Genomic DNA, 26,685 nt, shown 5'->3' with positions numbered 1-26,685 from the left:
AACTCTTGATTTCAAAACCTCTCCTCCCACAGTCTTACCCATCTCAGGAATAGCATCACCACCCACCCAGATGCTTAAGTTAAAATCTTTGAGTCATCCCTGATTCCTCCCTTTTATCTCACTACCCACACCGAATCCATCAGCAAATCTGTCAGCTCTGCTTTCAGAAGATCTAGGACACAACACTTCTACCCCCTCCACGATTCTATCCCCCAGTAGAGGGTCACAGCAACTCTTCCCTGGTTTCTCCTCCTCTTCTCTCCCCAGAGTCTCTCCCCAACCCCACACACACAGCTGGAGGGACCCTGTAAACATCCGAGTCAGATCCCATCCCTCCCCTGCTCAGAATCCTCCCTTAGCTCCATTTCATTAAGGTTAAAAGTCAGAGTCCTCCCCACAGCCAGCCAGGCTCAGCACATCCCCCCCATCACCTCTCAGACTTTATTTTTGCCTCTCTCCCTCTCAACAGGCACACTGGCCTCCTCTGCACCCCTCTTGTTCCCATTTTTCAGCCTTTATACTTGCTGTTCCCTTTGCTGGGGAGGCTACAAACTCTCCTACCTTCACAGGGTAGCATTCAGCTCTCGGCTTCGATGTCCTCAGCCCTGCCTGACCACCCAATTTACAGGGCTGACTACATCTCGCTTTGTTGCACACCACCTTGCTCATTTACTTCAGACCACAGGTTATAACCTGAAATTATCTTGTTTATTTATTTTCATCTGTGCCTCCCCACTGGGCTATCAGCTCTGAGGGGGGGGGGGTCTCTGTTTTGTTCACTGCTACACACAGTAGGCACTCAGCACATATTTGTCAAATGAATTAAGCATTTTGAAAACCGAGAAGACTTTTTAACTCTGTTACAATTTTGGAAAATCAAGAAGTCCTTTTTTAAAAGAAGGCTGACCTTATCTTTTAAATCATAAAAATAATTGAAAAGCCTGTTGTAAAATATAAAGATCTGTACAGTTTGGGAAATCATATGATGCTTTGGGTTTGGGAAACCATGTGAAGCTGGGTAACAGTCAGACATTTAGAAATGAGAATATCGCCATTTTGCAATTTCTAATGAACTAATGTGTCTGGACATCAAGCATTGATGATTGCTGACATCACAAAAGGAGTGATGAGGGGACAGGCTGTGCTTCTTAATGGATGTATGAAGCACCATAAAGGAAGGTGCTGGCAAAAAAAAATAAAAAGCAAAACTCCAACCTGAGTCTGATCAAGCTTCGTGACCTAAGTCTCAGTTTGCAGGAAATGCAGGGGCCAGAGGAACAGATTAAATGACACCATAAGGTTACATCAGCCAGATCCAAAGGCAGGAAACTCTATAATTAACAGAGAAGTATCTACGGATAGCCATGAGCTACATGTGGCTACTGAGCCATAGAATCGTGGTTGGTGCCAAGTGAGATGTGGCAACAGTGTATACTTATGGATTTTGATGACAGTGTAAACAAAAGAATTTAAAGTATCTAATAATTTTTAAATTGATTATATGTCAAAATATAATTTTGGTGGAGGAGGTTAAATAAAATATATTGTTTAAAATAATTTCATGTATTTCTTTTCCCTTTTTTAAAAAGTGCAGGTACTAGAAATTCCTTAACTATATGTGTTGCTCCCATTGTATCTCTTTCTAAAAAACATTTATTTACTTGTTTGGCTGTGCTGGGTCTTAGTTGCAGCATGTAGGATCTGGTTCCCTGACCAGAGATTGAACCTGGGTCCCCTGCGCTGGAAGCACAGCGTCAGCCACTGGACCACTAGGGAAGCCCCTGTATTTCTATCAGGCATTGCTGCTCTACTGGATCAGCAACCTGGGTCTCTAGCAGATAAAATGCCAGGAAAGGAAAAAGTGAAGGAGGGACAGCAGTCGATAGGAGGAGGTTTAACGAAATAGCAACCAGGCCTCCCTGCTGGTAGTGGCTCAGTGGAGAAGAATCCACCTGCAATGCAGGAGACACAGGTTCAATCCCTGGTCCAGGAAGGTCCCAAATGCCACGGAGCGATGAAGCCCGTGCACCACAGCTACTGAGCCTGTGCTCTAGAGCCCGGGAACCACAACTACTAAACCCATGCGCTCTCGAGCCTGTGCTCCGCACCAAGAGAAGCCCTCACACCCCAACTAGAGAGTAGTCCACACTCGCCGCTACTAGAGAAAAGCCCGCACAGCAACGTAGACCCCGCACGGCCAAAAAATAAAGACAGAAATAAAGCTGTTCTTTTTCTACAAGAGAAGAATTAGCAATCAATAGCACTAGGTGACCTTGTTTGGATGCTGCTTCAAAGAAATTACAAAAAGTTATATGTGATATTTTGAAGATCTGGAAATTAGAACACAGACCAGACATTTGATGATTTAATGAGCTATGGATCTTTTCCATTTGTCTTCATTGCTTTGTTTTCAGTTAGGGATGATAATGACACTGTGGCTTGTTAAATAAAAGGAAACCCTTTTAAGACCATATACTGGACAGTTCCATTGATATGAAGTGTCCAGAATAGGCAATTCTATAGAGACAGAAAGCAGATTAGAGTTGGCAGGGGCCTGAGTCGGGGAAATGGGAAGTGACTGCTAAAGGGCATGGTGTTTCTTTTTTCGGGGTGATTAAAATGTTCTAATATTAGATTGTAGCAATGGCTGCACAATTCTGTGAATATACCAAAAAATCCCTCCCATTAAATTATACCTTTTATATGGGTGAATTTGATAGTATATGAATTATATCTCAATAAAGATGTTTTTAAAAGGAAGTCCTGAATTCAGAGAGATGTACAAAAACATTTGCTAATAAAAAAAAACAAAGAAAACCACAAAATAGTGCTAAGAATAAATTAGTAGCCTGAGATATGTTGTCACCCACCAGGAAGGGCTTTCCAAACTGTAGTAGATGTTTTGGAATCTGCCAAGTACTTATCATCGGAGATGTGTTTTGCAAACTGTCCAGAACTCTGTCAACCATGAAGAGCTTGGGAAACCCTAAAATAATTCTGTATGTTTTTCAATGCAGATTTACATATGAAAGGAAATGCAGAAATAAATGTCTGGAGATTTGAACCACCAAGAGGATAACCGTGGCAGCCTTTGAATGGGTTGTAGGTAGGGATCAAAGGTAACCTCAACCATAGCTATAAGTTCTGAATTTCTTTATAAAAGGAATGTACCCCTGTATTACCTATTTTGTTTAAAATTAATAAAAATATTTTAAGTGATTTTCTACATAAAAATCAAGTCTTGGACTTCCCTGGTCTAGTGGTTGAGAATCTGCCTGCCAATGCAGGAAACATGAGTTCAAACCCTGGTCCAGGAAGATTCCACTTGCCACGGGGCACCTTGGCCTGTGTGCCACAACTACTGAGCCTGGGTGTTGCAATTACCGAATCCTGCACACTCTAGGACCTGGGAGCCACAACTAGCGTGTTGCAACTACGGAAGCCCGTGTGCCTATGGCCTGTGCTCTTCAACAAGAGAAGCCACCGCAACGAGAAGCCCTTGGATGGAAACTAGAGAGTAGCCCCCGCTCACCGCAACTAGAGAAAGCACAGCAATGAAGACCCAGTGCAGCCAGAAAACAAAATTTAATTTAAAAAATAAGTTCTATGCATGTCCAAACTCCTCCTCCCCCAAAAACAAATAAACAAGCCATCATAAGCAAAGGCAAAAGACAAATGATGAACTAGGAAAAAGAAGTACACCTCATATCACTAGCAAAGTTATAAGCAGCCCAATATATAAAGAGCTCCTAGAAATCAAGAAGAAAACTGCTAACATCCCAGTAGAAGAGTAAGCCAAGGACATAGTTCACTGAACAAGTAATACAAAAGAAGTAACGTGTGCGTGATAAGTCACTTCAGTCGTGTCTGACTCTGTGACCCTATGGGCACTAGGCCACCAAGACCCTCCGTCCATGAGATTCTCCAGACAAGAATACTGGAGTAGGTTGCCATGCCTTCCTCCAGGGGATCTTCCTGAGCCAGGGATTGAACCTGCATCTCTTACATCTCCTGCATTGGCAGGCAGGTTCTTTACCATTAGTGCCACCTGGGAAGCCCAAAGTAATGTGTAAAGATGCTTCACGGCACTCATAACAGGATAAATGTGAATTAAAACTGCACAGCACTACCCTTTTTCACCTATCAGATTGGCAAAAATCCAAATATTTGACAAATGTGGTCTGGTGGTGAGGCTGTGGGGAAACAGGCAGCCTCACATGTTGCTTATGAGAAGGAAAAACAGAGGGCAAAATCTGTCCAAATGACAAATGCATTTACTGTTTAAGCCAGCAATCCCACTTTTGGAAGTCTATCTTCAGATACAACTGCACATACAAAACGATGTATGTACATATTGTTCTGGTCAGCATTGCTAGTGGCCCACAAGGAGCCTTCCTCAACACACTTACTTCCATCTGCTGGAAACCTGTGGTACAAATTTACAATATCTGTGCTATTCATTGGCACCTTTGTACAGTGCACGGCTTGTACAAATATGCATGGCAGCCCTAATGACAGCACGCGTTGTAATGGCAAAAGACTGGGCACAAAGCAAGTGTCCATCAACAGGGAATACTCAGAGACTTCCCTGGTAGTCCAGCGGTTAAGACTCTGTGCTTCCAATGCAGGGGGCATGGGTTGGATCCTTGGTTAGGGAACTAAGATCCCACACACCTCAAAGCATGGCCAAAAAAAAAAAAAAGGTAAGTAAAAATACCAATAAGAATAATAAATTATTTTTGAAGAAAAATAGGAAATTATCAAATAAACCATAATATATACGCAAAGTGGAATACTGGATACCTATAAAAAATAATCAGGACACTCCCTGTATCTCTAGATATACTGCAGGACTTCCTTGATGGTCCAGTGGATAAGAATCCGCCTGCCAATGCAAGGGAACATGGGTTCAATCCCTGGTCCCAGAGGATTCCACATACCACAGAGCAACTAAGCCCGTGGCCACAACTACCGAGCCCACCTGCCCTAGAGCCCGTGCTCCACAACAAGAGAAGCACTGCAATGAGAAGCCCATGCACCACAGCTGGAGAGTAGCCCCCACCACTGGCAAAGAGACTGTGCAACAACGAAGCCCAGAACAGCCAAAATAAATAAAAATAATAAAATAAATAAAATTATAAAAAATAATGGATGTCTGAATAATATTTCATTGCGTGTGTACACACACCACCTTCTTTTTTTGATAGTACTTCTACTTTAAAAATTTTTTTTATTTTTTAATTGAAGGATAATTGCTTTACGGAATTGTGTTGGTTTCTGTCAAACATCAACATGAATCAGCCATAGGTATGCATACGTCCCCTCACACACCACCTTCTTTATCCATTCACCCATTGACAGATACTTAGCCTGTTGCCACACCTTGGCCTTTGTGAATAATACTGCGATGAACATGAGAGTGCAAACCTCTCTTTGAGACAATAGTTTCATTTCCTTTGGACAGATATCCAGAAGTGGGATTGCAGGGTCATATGGTGGTTCTAGTTTTCATTTCTTGAGGAATCCTCTATTCTGTTTTCCATAGCGCACCAGTCTACATTCCCACCACCAATGGTCAAAGGTTCCCTTTTCTCTGCATCCTTGCCACGCTTGTTATCTCTCTCATTCTCTCTTTTTTTTTATAACAGCCGTCCTAACAGGTGTGATGTGATATCTCATTGTGGTTTTTTTGATTTGCATTTTCCTGATGATAAGTGATATTGAGCACATTTTCATGTACCTGTTGGCCATTTGTATGCCTTCTTTAAAAAATGTTTATTCAGGTCCTTTGCTCATTTTTAAATAGATTTATTGATTTTATTGTGTTGGAGTTATTGTGAACATTTTGTGTGCACTGCATATCAACCCCTTATTACATACGTGGTTGGCAAATATTCCTCCCATTCTGTAAGTTGCCTTTTTATTTTGTTGATGGTTTCCTTTGCTGAGTAGAGTCCTTTTAAAATGATAAATGACGCAGGGGACTTCCCTGGCAGTCCAGTGGTTAGACTCCATGCTTCCACTGCAGGGAGCACAGGTTCGATCCCTGGTTGGGGAACTAACATCCCACATGACACACAGCGTGGCCAAAATATATATATATATATATATAGAGAGAGAGAGAGAGAGAGAGAGATAGATAGATGACATGACTTTAGCTCCTGCATAATTCTTTCTGGTTCTTCCCTTCCCCCCTCAGACTTTTGCTGAAAATCTGCTGGTTGAGAGAGTAGGGCTAGGACTCCCCAGAGCAGGCCTGGCATTCAGGAGGTGCTCATTGACTATTTATTGAGCTAGTAAGTGGATGACCCTGGAGGCAGTGTACTTTGGAGTCAGACTGCCTAAATTCAAATCCCAGACTTGTCAATTAGTTGTGTGACCTTAAACAGAGCACTTCCACCTCCCTGTGCCTCAGTTTCCACTTCTGTAAAATGGGAATAAAAAATAGTCCTTACTACTTCATGGTTGCTGTAAATTACCATTCATTTACACATAGGACCTGGCACAGAGTGAGAACATGATACATATTATCCCTTCTCCCTAAAGCTTAGGTAGCAATGTAGTTATGACTTCATCTTCCATTGCAGGGGGAGAAGGTTCAATTCTTATTTGAGGAGCTAAGATCCCACATGTCTTGGGACCAAAAACCCAAAACATAGAAAAAAAGAAGCAATATTGTAACAAATTCAATAAAGACTTTTAAAATGGTACACATTTTAAAAATCCTAAAAAAAAAAAGAATCTGTGAGGAATTGCCAGGGAAGGTAGGGGTCCCAGGGGTGGGTGGCACAGATACCCAAGGAAGCAGGCATTGCCAGGGATGGGGGAGGACGTGGCCAACCGTGGCAAATGGTGTCAAGATGACGAGTCAGAGGAGAGATTGTAGGGTGGAGAGATCCCTGATGATCTTAGTTGGTGTAGTTTCAGGAGAGTGACAGGGACAGAAGCCAGCAAACCCCAAATGAGGGAAGGAGTGGGAGGTGAGAAAGGAGTGAGCAAGTGTAGACAGCTCTTGGGAGGCGTGGCTGAGAAGCGGAGAGACAGAGAGGGAGGGAGGCTCTCGGAGGACAACTGGGAGGCATGGGGCACTTTATACTTAACTTGGGTGACCCTGGCTTATTTAAATGCTGATGCTGCTAAGTCACTTCAGTCGTGTCTGACTCTGTGCGACCCCATAGACGGCAGCCCACCAGGCTCCCCCATCCCTGGGATTCTCTAGGCAAGAACACTGGAGTGGGTTGCCATTTCCTTCTCCAATGCATGAAAGTGAAAAGTGAAAGTGAAGTCACTCAGTCGTGTCCGACTCTTAGCGACCCCATGGACTGCAGCCCACCAGGCTCCTCCGTCCATGGGATTTTCCAGGCAAGAGTACTGGAGTGGGGTGCCATTGCCTTCTAAATGCTGATGAACAGCAGCAATTACAACCCGTAGGATAAAATAAGAAGCCACAGGTCTATACCGATATAAATGAATGAACAAATGCATAAAAAAACAAGCAAATGGAGGAGAAAGGAAAAACTCTTCCTTACAGTAAAACGGTACTTAATCTGTGCAGAAAAGGGAATCTTCTTACACTGTTGATGGGAATGTAAATTGGTGTGGACCGTATGGAAGTTCCTTAAGAACACTAAAAATAGAATCACTATATAATCCAGCAATCCCACTCCTGGGCATATACCCAGACAAAACACTAATTCAAAAAGACACACGCACCCCAATGTTCATAGCAGCACTGTTTACAATAGCCAAGACATGGAAGCAACCTGAATGTCCATCAGCCGATGAATGGATAATCCCAGTGGTACGGGGACTTCCCTGGTGGTCCAGTGGTTAAGCACCTGCCCGCCAATGCAGGAGACGTGGATTCAATCCCTGATCTGGGGCGATTCCACGTGCCTCGGAACAACTAAGCGTGTGCACCACAACGACTGAGCCTGCATGCTCTGGAACCCATGCTCCACAACAAGAGAAGGCACCACAGTGAGACTGTGTTGCCCACACATGGCAACAAAGAGTAGCCCCCGCTGGCAAACAGAGAAAGCCCATATGCAGCAGTGAAGACCCAGTGCAGCCATAAAGACATAAAAAGAAGATGCGGCACATGTATACAATGGAATACTACTCAGTCATACAAATTAATGAAATAATGACTTTGCAGCGACATGGATGGACCTAGAGATTATCGTGCTAAGCAAAGTAAGTCATAAAGAGAAAGACAAATACCATGCGATATCACTTATATGTGGAATCTAAAATATGACACAAACAGAAACGGATTCACAGACCTAGAGAATAGGCTTGTGGTTGCATGAGGGGGTGCGGGGGAGGGAAGGATTGGGAGTGTGAATTTAGCAGATACAAACTATTACATGTAGAATGGATAAACAGCAAGGTCCTGCTGCATAGCACAGGGAGCTATATTCAACATCCTGTGATACTCCATAATTAATATCAGATCAGATCAGATCAGTCGCTCAGTCGTGTCTGACTCTTTGGGACCCCATGAATCACAGCACGCCAGGCCTCCCTGTCCATCACCAACTATATATGTAAAACTGAATCACTTTGCAGTACAGTGGAAATTAACAGAACACTGTAAATCAACTATATTGCAATAAAAATTTTCTAAAAGGTACCTAATTCCCAGGTGGCACTAGTGGTTAAGAATCTGCCTGCCAATGCAAGAGACACAAGAGATGTGGGTTGGTTCCCTGGGTCAGGAAGATCCCCTGGAGTAGGATATGGCAGCCCACTCCAGTACTCTTGCCTGTAAAATTCCATGGACAGAGGAGCCTGGCGGGCTACGGTCCCTGGGGTCGCAAAGAGTCAGACATGACTGAACACACACACACAATAAAGGTAAAGGATATCAGAAAATTAAAAAACTACCACTTATCAACTGCCAGAGTAATAATCATTTGACACAAGCATTTCTGACGGATGCCAACCTGAGTACAGGATATTTACATAGCCTCAAAGCACAACCTCACAAGGTTCCAAGGGAAACGATAGTATCATTACAGTGGAAACCCTGGTAAACACCTTCACCAAGTGAGCCGAGCTGATGCAAACTGAAATGTGAAGAACTAAAAGCACGTACCTCCTGATATGATACGCCAAGAAGGACACAGTGCTCCTCTTATATTCCTGTCAAAGTCCATAACCTCAGTCGAATCACAAGGAAAGCTCAGACAAGCCCACACTAAGGGCCATCCTATAAAACAACTGGCCTCTATTTTTCAAAAATGCCAAGCTCATAAGAGGCAAAGACAAACCAAGGAAGGGTTCGGGATTGAAGAGGGCTAAAGAGACAGGCATCACCAATGCCATGAACATGAACTTGGGCAAAGTCCAGGAGATGGTGAGGGACAGGGAGGCCTGGCGTGCTGCAGTCCATGGGGTCGCAAAGAGTCAGACACGACTGAGTGACTGAACAGCAGCAACAAGGGGACACAATGCCTAAATTCAATCTCCGATCCTAGACTGGATCCTTGACAAGGGAAAAACTTCCTTCAAGGGTGAAAATTGAACAAAATCTGTAGATAGCGGCATTGTGTCAAAGTTAATTTCCTGATTTGCATAAATGTTTTGTGGTTATGTAAGGGAATGAACTCATTCTCACTACCTGAAGTATTTAGAGGTAAAGGAGAATCATGACAGAGCAAACGACGTAAAAAGTTAACATGTTGGCAATCTGGGTGAAACAGTATGCAGAAATTTTATGTAATGTTCTTGGCAACTTCTCCATAAGCCTGAAGTTATTTGAAACGAAAAAGATAAAATAGTGATGGAAAAGATCTGGCAGTAATAACAGAAATAATAACAGGCAATATCTCCTGTATTCTGTGTTCCAGTCATTATCCACTGTTCGCCCACTGCCCACTCTCATAGCAGTCCTTTGAAACAGTTAATGTTATTATCTTAGCCCCATTTCACAGATGGGGAGCCTGAGGCTCAGAGCAGATGAGTGACTTACCTGGGGTGGAAAGGATGGCAAAGCCAGGTGAGTGGACTCCTGGATAAAGCTGGCTCCTGCATCTCCCTCCTAACAGTCTCATTATTTAGACCTGCAGTGGTCATTAGTGACTGCCTCTCCCATTAGTCTATAAGCCCCATGAAGGCAGGGCTGTGTCTGTCTCAGTCGTTGCTCTGTCCATGGTCATGGTACCAGCACAGGGCCCAATGCAGAGCAGAAACCCAATGGATGTTTATCAACTGAAAAACTGATCTCTATTTATAATAATGATAAAATTATGACTATTAATAATGATAATAGAAATACTAGTTCTTATTTGTATTAATGCATTTCATCTTCAAAACAACTCCAAGGAGGACTTCCCTGGCAGTTCAGTGGTTAAAATTCCCTGCTTCCAATGCAGGGGAAGGTTCAATCCCTGGTTAGGGGACTGATAGTCCACATGCTGCTCAGCCAAAACAAAAACAAAGCTCAAGGGCTTCCCTGCTAGCTCAGTGGTAAAGAATCTGCCTGCTAATGCAGGAGACATGGGTTCAATCCCTGGTCTGGGAAGACCCCACATGCCACAGAGCAACTAAGTCCATGCACCACAACTATTGAGCCTGTGCTCTAGAGCCAGGGAGCCGCAACTACTGAAGCCCACACACCCTAGAGCCTGTGCTCCACAAGAGAAGGCACTGCAATGAGAAGCCCGCACGCCTCAACTAGAGAGCAGCTCCTGCTCGCCTGAACTAGAGAAAAGCTGGTGCAGCAACGAAGACCCAGCACAGCTAAAAAATTTTCTTAAATAAATGAAATTATTTAAAAAAAAAACACCAAAAAAAAAACGCCAAGGATGGTTTTATTCCCATTTTACAGATAAAGAAATGGAGGTGCCCAGAAGAGTCTCTTGACCAAAGCAGGAAGCCAGGCAGGTGCACAAGTGGCCATTAGCACCCCCACCCATCCACCTCCCAGTACCCACCTTCTGGAAGTCCTTCTTGGAGATGAGACCACGGGGATCAGTGACATAGTCCTGGAAGGCCTCAGAGCCCACGATGTCCTTGAGTTTCAGGAACATGTCAAAGAACTTGAGGATCATCTCCACGTTGGATGAGGACTCCACAAGCATGTCCACCATCTGCCGGGCAATCATGCCGTTCACCACGTTCCCTGTAGGCAGCCCCCGGTCAGTGTGACCCCAAAGCACCTCCTCTCTGGATCCCCATGAGGCCTGCCTCCCTCTCCAGCTCAGGAGCTGCCAGGATGCCCTGTGCTGGTGGAACTTCCTGGCCAGCTCTGACCCCTCCCCAAAGGGTCACTTCCTGCTCTGCAACAGCATCAGGTGTGAACCTGGCTGATCCTGTCTTCGTCCTCCTCCCCCTATAGCTGGGGGAGTCATCAATAACGATAACAACGGCATCAGCTAACAGCAGGTCCCAGATGCCATGGCAACTGCTACATTGATGTGACCTCATCTTTGTAAGAAACATGTGTCCCTGTTCACTTGTACAGATGAAGAAAAAGACTCAGAGAGAGTCCACACTCAGGGTTCCATAGCCAGTGAGGCGCTGCGGCGGACTTGAACCTAGAGAGGCGAGACCTCAGAGCTCACACACCTAAGTCTTTCCCAAATCCATAGGGGCCAGGGAGGTCCATAGAAGACTGAAGTAGGCTGAAGGGCAGACAACAGGGAGAGGTGGAGACTGGTAAACTAGGACACCACGCTCCACCCCCCAAAGCAAACTGGCTCCAGCTTCTTTTCAAACACAATCTCACTTTTATTTGTTTATTGGCCACACTACATGGCTTGCAGGATCCATGACCAGGGATTGAACCCAGGCCATGCCTGTGAAACTGCCAAGTCCTAACCACTGGACTACCAGGAAATTCCCCAAACTGGCTCCAGCTTCCTTTTGGACCTTTCAATTTTCATATAGTCTCAAATGTATTAATGCATGAAGTTTCCAAGAGTACAAGGGAACTTCATGGATTCCAGATACATCAATGGCTTACATTTTGCCGTGTTTGCTTTATAATACTTCTCCCTCTGTTTTTTTCACTGAATCATTAAGGAGTAAGCTGCAGACATGAGGCATTTTACCCCAAACATTTCCACATATATGTTCTAAACGATGAGGACATTCTCTTATCTAATCGTAGCGCTGTCATCAACATCAGATTGAATATTGATATGATTTTGTTATTTAATCCAATTCAGTTGACTTTTGCCATGTGAGAATGTAGATCCTGGGCACTGAGTCTTTCAATTTTTCAAAAACAAAATGTTTAAAGGGATTTCTGATTTTTTAATTTGATTTTTTTAATTTATATTTATGATTTATGTATTTATTTTTGCTGCACCATGCACCGCACCATGGGACCCTAGTTCCCTGACCAGGGATGGAACCTGTGCCCCCTGCACTGGAAGACACAGAGTCTTAACCACTGAGCCACCAGGGAAGTCCCTAAATCTGATTTTTTAAAAGCTAATGACTAGTTACCAAAAACTTAAGACATTGTAGGAGGATTATTCATTGCCAAATGGTTTGTCATAGCAAAATATTTTTTAAAAACCTTGAATGTGGAACTTCCCTGGGGGCACAGTGGATGGGAGTCCAGCTGCCTGTGCAGGGGACACAGGTTTGATTCCTGGTCTGGGAGGACGCCACATGCCGGGGAGCAACTAAGCCTGTGCACCACAACTACTGAGCCTGCACTCCAGAGTCTGGGAGCTGCAACTACTGAGCCCGTGTGCTCCAACCACTGGCCCACACGCACCAGAGCTGCACACCTCGACTACTGAGCCCGCACTCCAGAGTCTGGGAGCCGCAACGACTGAGCCTGTGTGCTCCAACCACTGACTCACACGCACCAGAGCCGTACACCTCGACTACTGAGCCTGCACTCCAGAGTCTGGGAGCCACAACGACTGAGCCCGTGTGCTCCAACCACTGACCTACACGCACCAGAGCCGCACACCTCGACTACTGAGCCCACGAGCTGCAACCACTGAAGCCCGTGTGCCTAGAGCCTCTGCTCCGCAACAAGAGAAGCCACCACAATGAGAAGCCCGTGCGCTGCAATGAAGAGTAGCCCCTACTCGCTGCAATTAGAGAAAGCTGTGTGCAGCAATGAAGACTCAGTGCAACCAAAAATAAATACATAATAAATAAACACATACAAACAAACAAACCCTGACTGTCCATTGATAGGGTTGTGGTTAAATGAATCACTGTATCACAATACAACTGGTAATATGCAGCCATATGAAAGACTGAGGATGCTGTTATGAACCGCTATAGAAAAAGTCTTTGTCTGCAAGTTAAATTACTTTATTACTAATAAATTATGGTTGTTTTAAGTCACTACATTTTAGGAATATTTGTTAGGCAGCAAGAACTAACTGACACATTCAGCAAATAAATAATGATTCAGGGCAGACATTTTAAAAAGTGTCCTGGCCACCCCCCTGATTAAGATTTCTCTGGGGAATCAATAAATTACCATATGTACATAGGACCTGGCACATAATAAGTGCTCAGTAAGTGTCTGGAGAGCTTATTACAGCGGTTTAAATGCATTGACCCTGACATGACGTCAGATGGGGTTGAGGCTTAGGCTCTCCTGGGTCTGAGGGCCATTCTCGAGCTTGTCTGCACCTTGGTGCCCTCCACTTACCCCCAGCCACTGGGCACTTACCTTCTAGTAGTGACAGCAACATCACCACCATGTCCTTCTGCAGATCCAGCAGCTCCTTCAACAGCTCGATCTGGCTTGAGTCCTAGGGACCCCACACCCCAGCTGTGTGAGGGTTCTTTTTGGCAGAGATGCCTCCCCCACTTCCAGCTGCTTCCATCCACCCAGCAGGGCCTAAGACCATTTTCCTTCCCCATCTTACCTCCGAGGGGACCCGAGTCCAGACATGTTCCTCGGAAGCAGGGCAAAGGGCAGACAGACAAGATTGTGGGGGTGGGGTCGACACTTTGGGGAAAGTGAGCCCAACGGGGGATGTGTAGTGGCAAGGGCTGGTTGACAAGGAGGGCTGGGAGGAGTATGGGGCTGAGAGCAGACGCTTGGAACCAAGAGAGACAGAGACAGACAGGAGCAAATACCGGGGACACTGACACAGATCTGGGAAGGGATGAGAGTTCAGCACTGCACCTGGCCTATGGTGGGAGGTTGACCCATGTTTGTTGAATGAGTATGTGATGAAAAAAGTGAGACTCTGGGTTCAGGAAGAAGGCTGCAGGACACAGCTATGGGCTCTCTGGTAAGCCTTTTGGGAAGAATGTGGGGACACTTTGCTTCTCCTGTTATAGTGTCTCATGGAGGGCCCACAGAAGTCTCCAACATGATCAAGTTCTGCCTCATGGTCCCTATTTGTATGAGGCTGAACTACAAAAATTGCCAATATTCAGGCATGTCTCGCCAACAAAGTGGTAATTTCATAAGGTTCTACTTAATAAAATGGAAGAAGGGTAAGGGTACCAGGTAAATGGGATGTAAGGCTCCTCCTTGCTAGTTGTAAGGCTTGATGTAAGGCTACCCCATGCTAGTTTTTAAGTTGCTAATTCTAATCCTAAAGTGCGTGCATGCGTGCTAAATTGCTTCAGTCGCTTAAGTCGTGCCTGACTCTGTGCAACTCTATAGACCATAGCCGCCAGGCTCCTCTGTCCGTGGGATTCTCCAGGCAAGAATACTGGAGTGGGTTGCCATTGTCTTCTCCAGGGGATCTTGCTGACCCAGGGATCAAACCCGCATCTCTTATGTCTACTTTCATTGGCAGGCAGGTTCTTTACCACTAGTGCCACCTGGGAAAAAGCCCTCTAATCTTAACACTTTCCCATGATTCCAAAGCTCTGCATTCTGACTCAAAGATTCCAACATTCCAGGATCTCAGATCCTGGTGAGTGCCTGTGGTGTGTGCCTGCCCAAGACACAGCTACTTAATTGATTCAACAATCCTGCTCTCAGAGAATATAGGACTAAACTCACCTTCCTGGTTCTAGGGGTGGGTATTGGACCAGGTCTGGCCAATCAGAGCTTTCTTTTCCCTGACCAGGGTGATTGGTTCAGGAATGGGCATGTGACTCTGTAGTCCAGTAAGAGTATGGCAAGTCTTTTCTTGGAGCTAAAGAGGGGTTCTTTCCCCTCTGAAGCTGTTAGAGGGGCTCACGGAAGCCCAGGACACCATTCTTTCCAGGCCCTGGGAAGTGCTTGCTTGATAATGAAGCTAGAGAGGAGATAGACGTTTCTACTTATCAGCTCACATCACAGATCAGATCAGATCCAGGATCTGATCTGTGATGTGAGCTGATAAGTTCTTTTTTTTTTTTGTAAGCCACCACTTTGCATTGGATTTCTAGCTTTTGCAATTTAACTTAGGCTATGGCTAATGAATTAATTCTGTAAGATTTGGAAATCTCCACAAAGATACCAGTATTCTCTAGAATTTTAAGATTACAACAGCTTGACTTCAACTCACCCACACTGAGAAACTGTGTAGTTAAACTCAATTTCTTTCAAAAGGTCAGATGACACCAGACAGGGTTTCTGCCAGCCCCTGTGGCGCCTTTGAGTAAATTAGAAAAAGCTTCCCTTCCTCAAGACTCTTCCTGTTGGGAAATTATAAAATATAAAATATTGCCACCTGCTGGAAAACTACTGGAATAAACACACCGATGTATTTACGTAGGATGTGTAGGTTCTGGATGGTGCCCTTTCAGATGCTGAGCCCTCCTGCAGCGCATTTGGCAGCCTTGAAATACGTTGACCTGAACTGAACTGATCTAGGTTCTGGATGGTGCCCTTTCAGATGCTGAGCCCTCCTGCAGTGCATTTGGCAGCCTTGAAATATGTTTACCAGACAAGCAGAGCAAACGGATAAGGTGTTTGTGAGACAATTGACAAGACTGCAAAGGGGTGGGGCTGGTGGGGCAAAGGGAGCATGAAGATGCTAGAGACGGGGCTCGACAGGGACCTTACATCATGGACGCCCTGGATAGGAGTCATCTGCCGCAAGCAGAATAAAGAAGCAAAACACTGCTTCAGCTTCAGGCCCAGATCTAGAAGCCAACCCTTTTCCTATCCCCATCAGTCAACTTCCCACCCCAGGGTTCCCGGCGGGTTCCAAACTGGTTGCATCTTCCTTCTGGATGTACTTTCTGCATGACCCCGCCTCCTCCCCTCCACAGTCTATCGACTGATTATCTATCCGACTGGTGTGAACACCAACCAACCATAGAGGAGTTCTGGGCTGGAGGCGGCGGGGCCCAAACGCAGACCAATGGAACTATAGATGGATAACCAGCCGATTGGCGGTGGAGGGGAGGAGGCGAGGTCATACAGAAAGCCCATCCAGAAGGAAGATGGGACCCGTCCGGAACCCGCTGGGAACCCTGGGGTGGAAAACTGACTGAGGGGGCAAAACTTGTAAACATGCCAGTTAGGGGATGTCCGGAGGCAGTAGGATGAAGAACGGAGGGGCCCGAACCTGAGCGAGCTTCATCATCATGTGGGCAAACACGTGCAGGAATCCCACCACGGCGTCCCAGAGGCGGCTGTGCGCTAGACTCTGCTGGTTCCCAGTGCAGGGGCCCTGGGTGGCAAAGGTTCTACGTGACCACCAGGGAGGGCGAGGGATGCGAGACTGCCCCGCCTCCCCCAGAGAGCGAACCCTACCTGGATGTACTCGGTGAGGCTGTTGAACACCTGTTTAGCCACCGACATTGCCTTGGAAAAGTTCCTCTTGCCTTGCTCCTCAATGACATCCTTGCCGGAGTAGTACCAGTAGAAGTCGCTGATGGACTCCTGGCGGGTAGACGCAGTGTGAGCGGCTACTGGGGCCAGCTATGGCCCAACAGTCCCCGGCCCAGGTCACACCTGGACGGCCTCACAGCCTCACCTGCAGCCGCAGGAGGTAGTCCACAGTACAGATGATGATGTTAATAGTGGTTGTATTCCCTGTCTGTGTCCGTAGGTAATTTTGGAAATCTAGAGAGACGAAAAGTTATTCATTCATTGAGCTTGAGGAGATGGACATGTGCTAGAGGAGATGGACAGTGGGCCCTTTATTCATTTATGCAATAAATATTTATGGAGTGCCTATTGTATGTCAGAAAGCATATAATCATTTCTAATAACTCTTTATCAGTACCTACTATGTGTTAGAGGAAGATGGAGGATCATTTATCCATTTTGTGTAATAAATATTTATTGTGGGCCTACTGTGTGCCAGATGTAGTGGAAGGTCATTTATTCATTTTCCCCCCAAAATATTTACTGAGCATCTATAATACAGCACGGGGAAATGGAGATTCAACCTTTAGCCATTTGCAATTTTTTTTTTTACTGAATGCCTACTATGTGCTGGAGAGATGGAAGATTGGTTATTTATTCATTCATTTCTCAAAAAAAAATTCATTGCACACCTACTGAGAATCAGAGGAGATAAGCATCTGCCATTTACTTGTTCATTTAGTCAATATATATTTATTGAGCACATGCTATATGCTAATGATAGATGAAGATTGGTCACTTATACTTTAGTACTATAAATTTACTGAGCATTTACTCTGTGCCAGGCACTGTTCAGGGCTTCCCAGGTGGCGCTAGTGGTAGAGAATCTGCTTGTAATGCAGGAAACACAGGAGACTCGAGTTCGATCCCTGGGTTGGGAAGATCCCCTGAAGGAGGGCAGGGCAACCTACTCCAGCATTCTTGCCTGAAGAATCCCATGGACTGCCAGAGGAGTCTGGGAGGTTACAGTCCATAGGGTTGCAAAGAGTTGGGCATGACAGGAGTGACTTAGCACATATGCAGGCACTGTTCAAGGCCCTGGGGATACAGGAATAAAAGAAAACAAAGTCTCTGCCCTTGTGAAGTTTCTATTGTCATGTAGTAATTTTTCAATGTTTTCTAACTGCAACCCACAGCAGGAAATACAGTACATGTTTATACTGAGGCCCAGGAGGGGTGTCTAATCTGACATTACATACACATGTACCGAGCCAGTAGCTTCACATACCCCTACTATGTGCCATGTGTGCATGCTTGCTGTCACTTCAGTCATGTCTGACTCTTTGTGACCCGATGGACTGTAGCCCGCCAGGCTCCTCTGTCCATGGGATTCTCCAGGCAAGAATAGTGGAGTGGGTTGCCATGCCCTCCTCCAGGGTATCTTCCCAACCCAGGGATCAAACTCGAGTCTTCCAGTTTCCCGCATTGCAAACGGGTTCTTTACCACTAGCACCACCTGGGAACCCCAGTATGTGCCATGCATTCTGCTATTTTGTGTCCTGTACTAGTTGAGTTAACTAGAAAGAATTCTGATCTCAATGCACTAAATGTATATTCTTAACCTCCCAACCTTGATTGCACATTAGAGACACCTGGAGAGTTTTAAAACTCCCAATGCTCATACCTCATCCCAGACCAATTAAATTAGACTATCTGGGGTGAAAACTGGGCGTTAGCGTCTTGCAAAGCTCCCCAGGCATACCAATGTGCAATTAGAGATGAGAATCTCGGCGATAAACTTGATTCAGGACCATCTAGTGAGTCAGTTCCCACTATTTGAAAAACGGTCTATGGCAGAAAGCTTATAATTTGAGCTGAGTGATGGCTACTTGGGTGCTTATTAAACCATTCTCCCTTCTTTAGTGTGTGGTTGAGAAATTCTGGAATAATAATTATGATGATCACGGTTGTGATGGAGGAAGGTCAGGGGGTTGGAGGAACCCAGAAGAGCTGCCTGACCCAGGTTGGGTGGTCAGGGAGGGCTTCGTGGAGGAGAGGACCTCTGAGCTATGACCTGAAAGATGAGTAGGCGTTGGCTGCTCAAATTCCTCACTGTGTGACCTCTGTGTGCGGCAGACTGTCTTGGTTTTCCCATATGTAACATGGTAGTCGCAATAGACCTACTTTATCGAGCTGTCCTGAGATTTTAATGTGTTAGTATATATAATGAATTTAGAACACTGATCTGTTCTAAATTTATAACAGGTATGTAAGTGCTCAATAAACAACAGCTTGTGGACTCTTAGTTCCCAGACCAGGGCTGAAACCTGCACCCCCTGCATTGGAAGCACAGAGTCTTAACCACTGAATCACCAGGGAAGTCCCAACAACAGCGGTTCTTAAGGGGCCTTAAAGAGAGTGCTGAGGTTAAGAGTTGCGCTTTGGAGCAGTGATTCTCAAAGCACCAGTCCAGACTAGCAGAGTTGGCATCTCCCAGAAACCTGTCAGAAATGCAAATTCCTGGGCTCCATCCCAGAACTACTAAATCAAAAAACTTGGGATGGGGTCCAAAAGTCTATTTTAACAAGGCCTCCAGGTGATTCCTAGGCACACTTGAGTCTGAGAACAACTTCTATAGACCCATTTGCCAAATGACCAATTCATCAGATTATCAAGGCAATGAATAGAACTTCAGTTAAATCCTTTTGATGTTATAGCAGTGTGTTGCCCAGGATGGCTTCAACAGCCCCTTGGAATTTTTTTCTCCTGAAGTTTTACTTCTACTTGACTTCCCTCTAAACACTTCACAATCACTATTTCAGTCTGAATGTCCTTTTGCCTGGTTTCATGTGATAGACAAAAAGTAATAGTCAGACATTCAAGATTTTATAAGCAAATTGATAGGCTTTCCCACCAACCTTGTTTTCTAATTCCTTTTTCTGTGTTCATTTAAATCAGACCATAAGCCTAAATGGTTAGCTACAACTCCCTGGTTTTGTCTGCTCTGAATGACACGGAACACTCAAGACATGCAAAGCCTCTAAGATTTGAAAGATATTTCAAACATTTATTCGACTAGACTGGTTTACGAATCCACAAATTTGGGCAGAAGGCTGGATGGCAGATTTGGTGGGAGAAAGAAATTTCACCGAAAGAACATTCTTAGTTCCAAAAGTCACAGACCCAGGGACGAAAATTCATTTTAAATCCCAAAGACTGATTCCACCTTCGTTAAAGAAAGAAAACCTTAGTCACCTGGCACTAAGGTATGTAACAGAACTTGAAGGAAAACTAGCTGTGGAAACAATGGCTCATGCTTTATCCTTTGTTGAAAAGAAAAGAGTAAAAATTAAAGATGTTTACCAGTTACCTTAAAGAATACTAGCCAAGTGGGGTGCAGGTTCTATGGAAGTTAGGTTTAGAATCACTCCCATTCTTGTCATGAAGTTAATTTCTGGGCAGTCTGTGGTTTCTTATCACCTGCTAAGTGTTATAACCACAACTTCGAGACTGTGCGTGTTTGTCATAGGAAACTGCATTGGGTGGGATGTTTGCTGTTCAGAACTTCAAACTGTTCCTTTAACGTTGTACACCGTGTGCCACGTGAGGTGTCATTTTCTCACCAGTGATGTATTTCATTAACTTGCTGTGTCATCCTTCATCTGGTTATATTGTCTGAACCAGAACACAAGTTGTGAAAACTCAAACTTGTTTAAGCTAGGCAAGAGAATGCGAGACTTCCTCCTGGCAAAGTATTTTATAAGCAAAATTAATAAGTGGTTCTAAGAGATTCATTTAGAAATGCCAGGCAATTTTTCCCTCTGCAGACCCAGAGTTAAAGGAAATCCACCGCATTTACTGAACTTTGGCAGCTGCTGCAAAATGCCTGTGGGAAAACGGCATGTGGCGAACTGCTCATGTGTGAAAATTGATTTTTGGCCAAATTGGGTTTTGGCAGATTGCTTTGGGGGAACTGGACTGGTTAGAGGAGGTGAAAGTGAAACAAAGTGGCTGGATTCCTGAAATTCAAGAGAGATTTAGGCAAGTGGGCAGACAGGGCTTGACATTGGTTGAAAGTAAAAAACGAAGGACTGTGGAGTCGAGGACAGTGGGGCCTGGAAGGGTGGTGAGGTCGTCACTGATCAGGGGAGAATGGGACTGGAGGTTAACTCAGGCAACCCTTCCAGACCCACCCCAGACCTTGGCCGCCTCTCCATCTCACCCTCCTTTCCTCCTCACCATTATTGTGACCCTCGCAGAGCAACTGCAGGAATCGGAACAGGTCCTGGGTGAATTCATCATCTGCCATGACCTTCTCTCCTGGGTGGAAGCGGGGGTAAGGCACGGTCCAGAAGACGTCAGATGCGCAAGGACACCAGAAAGTGTGCACACGGCCCATGCACACTGCACACACATGCACAAAGGGCAGGTGTGCAGGGAGCAGCAGCCACCATTTTAAAGACACTATGAGGGCCATGGGAATCCATGACACCAGAGGTCCCAACCTCAGAGTCCAGGACATCAGCAGAAGGAGACTGAGGGGCCCTGAGTCATGAAGCTGCGGCCTCAAGCGTCTTTCTACAGTATCAGTGTCTCCTTGATGTCACCACTTGTGTGACATCCAAGAGTGTCTGTCGACCTAGAAGAGGTTTGGGCTGCTGATACCTCCCTCAACCTCGCTCCAGGACTCCGGGGTGGGGGGTGTGGTTAATGGATTATGGGGGTTGTAGTCACTTTCACGCAAAGGGTCTGTGCAGGAGAGAAATGAGCAGGCGATGCAGTCGAAAGCCAATTGGCTCAGATGTCTTAAAAGCAGCCAATCCAAGAAAAGCAGAGGGGGAGGAGTGTAAACATGGACCAATCAGAATGGGCATCTGAAAGGAGTCAATCACTGTAGACTATAGGGGCGGGACGAGCGAGGGGAAAGCTAGATAGTGAGTGTTCAGGCCAACCAGAGCAGGTGCAGAGGAGGCACGCACACCAATCAGAGTGGATGCTTGGGGGCAACCAATCCGGTTGGTGGATGGGAACAGCAGACTCGATCAATCTGGGGTCGCGGGTGCAGAGAGCCTGGTATGTGGGAGTGGGGTTCACCCCACCTCGGGACTGCGAATCTGGGTCTGGAAGTCCAACAACATCCAGCTGGAAAAGGATCTTTGCCATCTTCTCTTGCTTCTATTTTACACATGGGGAAACAAGCTTACATAAAGTAAGCAATTTATTCATAGTTCCATGTGTTGTCAGTGGCTAATCTGGGACCCGACTCTTGGTCTCTGGAGCCCTGATCTCAAGATTTTCCGCCGGCATGGTACCTCCCTCCTCTGCATGTCCCAGATCCTCAGCCACCAGGTGGAGGGGGGCAGTTGGGGGTTAGAAGGGAGGGGTGGCAGCAGCATAGCAAGGAATGGGCTCCGGGAATTACCGTTCTGGCGATTGATGACTGAGGCAGCCAACAGGATGGGAGGAAGAAGCAGAAGAAAAAGAAGGAAAAAGAAAGACAGAAGGAGACAGAGAGACAGGAAAAAAAAACACACATTGATATGGTCAGGATTGAAGACATACAGAGAGAAACAACCCATAGAGAGAAAGAGCAAGAAGGAGCAAGAAAGCAAAGAAGAGAACAAGAAGAGGGTGAAAGCAGAATGGAAGAAAGAAGAGGGAAGAGAAAGAGAGATGGACAGGTAGAGATGGAGAGGCAGGAGGCAAGGTTCAGGGCAGAAAGGTTAGACACGTCACAACACAGCAAAGAGGAGACTCAATTAACTCGGATTAGGGACATTAATGAGAGAACAGCAACCCGGGCTGGAGACTTGGGGCATGTGGAGGGTGGGATCCATGTGGCGACAGGTGAGAACACAGAAGGACACCCAGGGTTGGGACCAGGGGGAGGGAAACTCTGGAGGAATGGGAGCGGGGCAGGACTGGGACCACTGCAGGAGGGGGAACCTGAGGATGCTCTTGGGGAGGGAGGGTGTTTGGGGGAAGGGAGTTCTGGGCAATGTTGGGGGAGGGAGTAGAAAAACCTGAAGGAAGGGGATGCCCCAGGGAGAGGGAAGCCCAAAAGGGCCTCACCAGTTCCATCCTCATTCACCATGCCCAGCCCCTCTGCCTTGTTCTGCCTCTCGAAGGCATTGAGATCCAGGACACTGAGGGAAAGAAAGGAAAGACGGTGAAGATGCGCTGAGGCCTCTGCCCTCCTCTATTCCAGAGCCTGGCAGCCCTCCCCATGATGGGGGAAGGTGGTAGAGAGAGTAAGCTGAAATCGAGAGGAAGCAGAAACTAAGAGTTGATAGAAGCTATGCAGTAGCAGCTGTGGGGTAAGGTGGGGCAAGGATGAAATACATAAAAGCTGAAATCAGAAGGAAACAGAAACCATCAATTAGCAAAAGCTTCAGAGAGGCAGTGAAAGGCAGTCAACCACAAGAGGAGAGCGAAAGCAGACAGCAGAGGAGCCGCAGGAATGGGGGTCATCAGAAAGAGCCCCAAGTCCCTGCTGCCTGAGTGCCCCTGAAGTCTCAAATACCTTCCAGCTATCTGGATCCTTAACATGACTCATTCTTAAAGTCTGCGGCATTTTGCCTCCTTTATTGTTCCATGTGACTCCTTACAGTAAACTCCCTGTTATCTGAGCTGGCCTGAGTGGGTCTCTGTTCCTGGAACCAAGAGAACAGAACTAGAACTGGAGGTGGTACCAGGACTGGGGACTCAGCTTATGAAAGATGTGCACTAGGGGGCTTCCCTGGTGGCTCAGTGGGGTGATCCAGTGGTTAATAATCTGCCTGCCAGTGCAGGAGACACGGGTTGGATCCCTGATCCAGGAAGGTCCCACATGCCTTGGGGCAACTAAATCTGTGTGCAACAACTACTGAGCCACGTGCTCCAACTACTGGAGCCCACAAGCCCTACAGCCCTGTGCTCTGCAACAAGAGAAGCCACCACAGTAAGACACACATGCATCGCCACTAGAGAGTAGCCCCTGCTTGTCACAACTAGAGAAACACTTGTGCAACAACAAAGACCCAACACAGCCAAAGATAAATAGATAACATTATTTTTTTAAATAATATGTGCACTAGAGCCCACCTGCAGGTTTGCATCAGTGCCTGGATACTCTGGAAGAAGCCAACTTCCTTCTTGTCCTTCAGGTAATCCAGCATTTTCTGCAGAAGGGTGGGAGGAGTGGGGGACCTGGGAGTCACACAGGAACCTCCCAGCCCTCTTAGCCCTCCTCCCAAGTCCCTTCACTCGTTACCTGCTGCACATCAGCATTGCCCCCATTTAGGATGGAGATGCCCAGCTTCAGGGTGGAGGACACCATGGCGCCTGTCTCTCCTTGGGGGAACGGGTTGCAGGGGGGGCACGGCGGGGGGCAAACAGTGGTCTGCTCAATTTGGAATCAGTGTTCTCCGCCCACCAGAAAACAGCCACCCCGGGGGGAATGTCAGAGAACTGGGCAGAGGAGTGTGCAAGGGTGTGTGTGCAAGGTTGATTAGAGGAGTGTGCAAGGGTGTGTGGGCAGGGGTGATCAGGATTGAAGGAATTAGTGGGAAATTGCAAGGCAAGAGGGCAAACCACATGCAGAAGGGGTGGGAGGGTGTGCCTGCTGGGTCCCGAGGGGCTGGGTGGGTTGGGACAGGATGGTGTACTCAGGGGGAGCCAAATGCACACGGAGGGCACCTTTGCAGGCACTGATCATCTGCAGCACCATCTCCGCGGCCCCCCGGGTGTGTAGCCGCGCCTGCTGGTACAGGAGACGCTGCTTCTCCATCTCTTTTTCCTGCAGTAGAGTCCGGCCCACATTGCTGAGTGAATCCAGGCCCACCAGCCCAGCCTTTCCCCTTCACGGCCTTGCCCTCACCCTTGCTCTTCCTGATCCAGCCACATCCCCTGGCTCACTCCTTCGACTGTAAGCTCCTCTGTCCCCTGGGATTTAGATCTGTGATTGGTCTCCTGCACTGAGCACAGGGCTGGGCCTGGAGTGGTTGTAACGTGGCCCCACACACCTTCAAGGAGTCAATGGATAAAATCCCAGGGATCTGTGAACACGGATGGCGGGGGAAGGTCTATGTTTATGTTTCCCCGCCTCTGGCTGAAATGTAGCATTTCCTTCCATTACAGATGAGGTCATAAATCATGGCAATGTTAGCAGAATCTGTGGTTGTGTCACCCATCAGAATCACAGATGTTTGCATACCACATTATTTTTGAAGACATTCTTGAAATGTCACTTATGTTCATCACCACTTATCAATTACAGTAGCTACTGGATCCACTGTTAGTTCTTGTTATTTGGTAGATTAATAAACAGATACAGATATTACTGTATCACAAATTTTTAAAATAATATTTTAGTAACTGTTTTAATACACCTATTTCTTCTGCTATGAATTCATTTTGTACATTTAGACACATTATTCTGAGGGACTTCGCTGGTGGTCCAGTGGTTAAGAATCCTCCTAGCAATGCAGGGGACATGGGTTCAGTCCCTGATCAGGGAACTAAGATCCTACATGCTGTGGAGCAACTAAGCGCACAGCCCACAGCTGAGCCTGAGCCACAACTGGAGAGCCTGGGTGTCGCAACTACTGACGCCCATGTGCTCTGGGGCTCAAGTGCTTCAACTACTGAGCCACAACTAGAGAGTCCATGCATTGCAATGAAAGACCCCACATGACCCAACAAAGATCCCTCAAGCCACAACTAACACACAATGCAGCCAAACAAATATTTTCTAAACATAAATACATGATCCTAAGAAAAGAACTGCCAGATGCCAAAAGGGACCCTGACACAAAAAAGGTTGAGAAACTCGGGGAAATGCTTGCTGATCACCTTAATGAATGAAAGGTTGGGCTCACTGCATTTACTACTCTCTCACTGTCTGGCCTTTGCTTATGCTGTGGCCCTACCTGGAACACTTTCCTCTTTTTCTTCAACTGGCACATTTCTTTTATCCTTTTCTGCGGACATCCCTTCCTCTGAGAAGCCCTCCCTGAAGCCCGTCCCCCCAGGCTGGATCAGGTGTCTCTCCAGGGTCCCCATGACCCCCTGAACTTCCCTGGCTTCCCCCACTCTGACCCCACTGCTTGTGCCTCCTTCTTCCTGCCAGGACCATTTTGCCTAGCTCCCCTCATCATCACCATGGATACTCGATGCTGTTATTGTCTGCCTGATGTAGCTGTCTCCCCAGTGGACTGGCTTGGTCACAGCTGTGTACCCAACATCACCCAGCCCAGGGCTGGGCCCACAGCATTGCTCTGTGAACACATGCTGAATGAATGGGGGATGATGGAGTCAGGGTCCCCTACCCCTTTCTTCCGGGACTACTTGATCACACCTACCTCGAAGGAAACCTCAACCTCCTCTTCTTCAGCTTCGCCATTCTCCCCTCCCTCCTCCAGGTGGCAGCTCTGGGGATGGGGCATCAGTTAGAGATGATGGTGAACAGAAAAGATACCCCAGTCCAGTCCCAGCCCTTTCAGTGGACAGGCATTGCAGCTGGGCGGCGGTGGGCAGGGAAGGGAACCTGCCCTAGATGGGGGCAGGGCCTCACCTTAGCCATGATATCAGCATACGCTATATACAAGTAATCTTCATCCAGTTTGCTGAGAAAGTAAGTGGGGAGACAGTTAGGGCCCAGTATGGAGGAACTCCATCTTATAAGCGCCTCCAGATTTCCTATGGAAAGTCAGTTCTCCCCACGCTCAGGCTGTGTGGTGCCGATGGGGTAGGCTCTCCATTGCCAGACTGGGCATGTGATCAAGGCTGAGCCAATTGCTACCTTCTATCTGCTTGACTACAATAATAAGTAAGAGATGGTCATGTGATCCACACTGGTCCGGTGGAATTCATTCTGGGAGTTTTGCTGAAGCTATTGATAGAAGTGCTCCTTTTCCACTGGGATTGTTGTGATGGTGTGATGGAACCCTAGAGCTTCTGGGACTATCTTGCCACCTGACAACTGGTTAGCTCACCTGACAACTATGATC

At 46.5% G+C, this 26,685-nt stretch overlaps 1 protein-coding gene and 2 non-coding genes across 7 annotated transcripts in view; 1 reads left to right on the top strand and 2 right to left on the bottom strand.

The window, feature by feature from the left end:
• The window catches only part of RYR1 (ryanodine receptor 1), a 128,834-nt gene that overhangs the window by 21,656 nt on the left and 80,493 nt on the right, over window positions 1-26,685 (bottom strand). For 3 of the 5 annotated variants that reach the window (XM_059876495.1, XM_005218897.5, NM_001206777.1), the window contains 13 exon segments: window positions 26,250-26,301; window positions 26,038-26,106; window positions 24,374-24,473; window positions 23,949-24,028; window positions 23,780-23,856; window positions 22,769-22,842; window positions 22,119-22,136; window positions 20,936-21,016; window positions 16,863-16,951; window positions 16,640-16,768; window positions 16,452-16,556; window positions 13,658-13,739; window positions 10,941-11,128 (listed from right to left, as the gene is read on the bottom strand). In XM_059876495.1, coding sequence (XP_059732478.1) covers window positions 10,941-11,128; window positions 13,658-13,739; window positions 16,452-16,556; window positions 16,640-16,768; window positions 16,863-16,951; window positions 20,936-21,016; window positions 22,119-22,136; window positions 22,769-22,842; window positions 23,780-23,856; window positions 23,949-24,028; window positions 24,374-24,473; window positions 26,038-26,106; window positions 26,250-26,301 — 1,144 coding nt within the window. 5 annotated transcript variants of the gene reach the window in all.
• Window positions 15,215-15,280, bottom strand: MIR2329-2 (microRNA mir-2329-2). Its single transcript, NR_030852.2, has one exon. It is a non-coding gene; the product is annotated as a microRNA mir-2329-2 (primary transcript).
• Window positions 15,215-15,280, top strand: MIR2329-1 (microRNA mir-2329-1). Its single transcript, NR_030850.2, has one exon. It is a non-coding gene; the product is annotated as a microRNA mir-2329-1 (primary transcript).

Source organism: Bos taurus, chromosome 18 (genome assembly GCF_002263795.3).
Source record: "Bos taurus isolate L1 Dominette 01449 registration number 42190680 breed Hereford chromosome 18, ARS-UCD2.0, whole genome shotgun sequence".
NCBI classification, from domain to species: domain Eukaryota; kingdom Metazoa; phylum Chordata; class Mammalia; order Artiodactyla; family Bovidae; genus Bos; species Bos taurus.
Note: the sequence above shows the minus strand (reverse complement) of the source record. Positions and strands in the feature narration are given on the sequence as shown.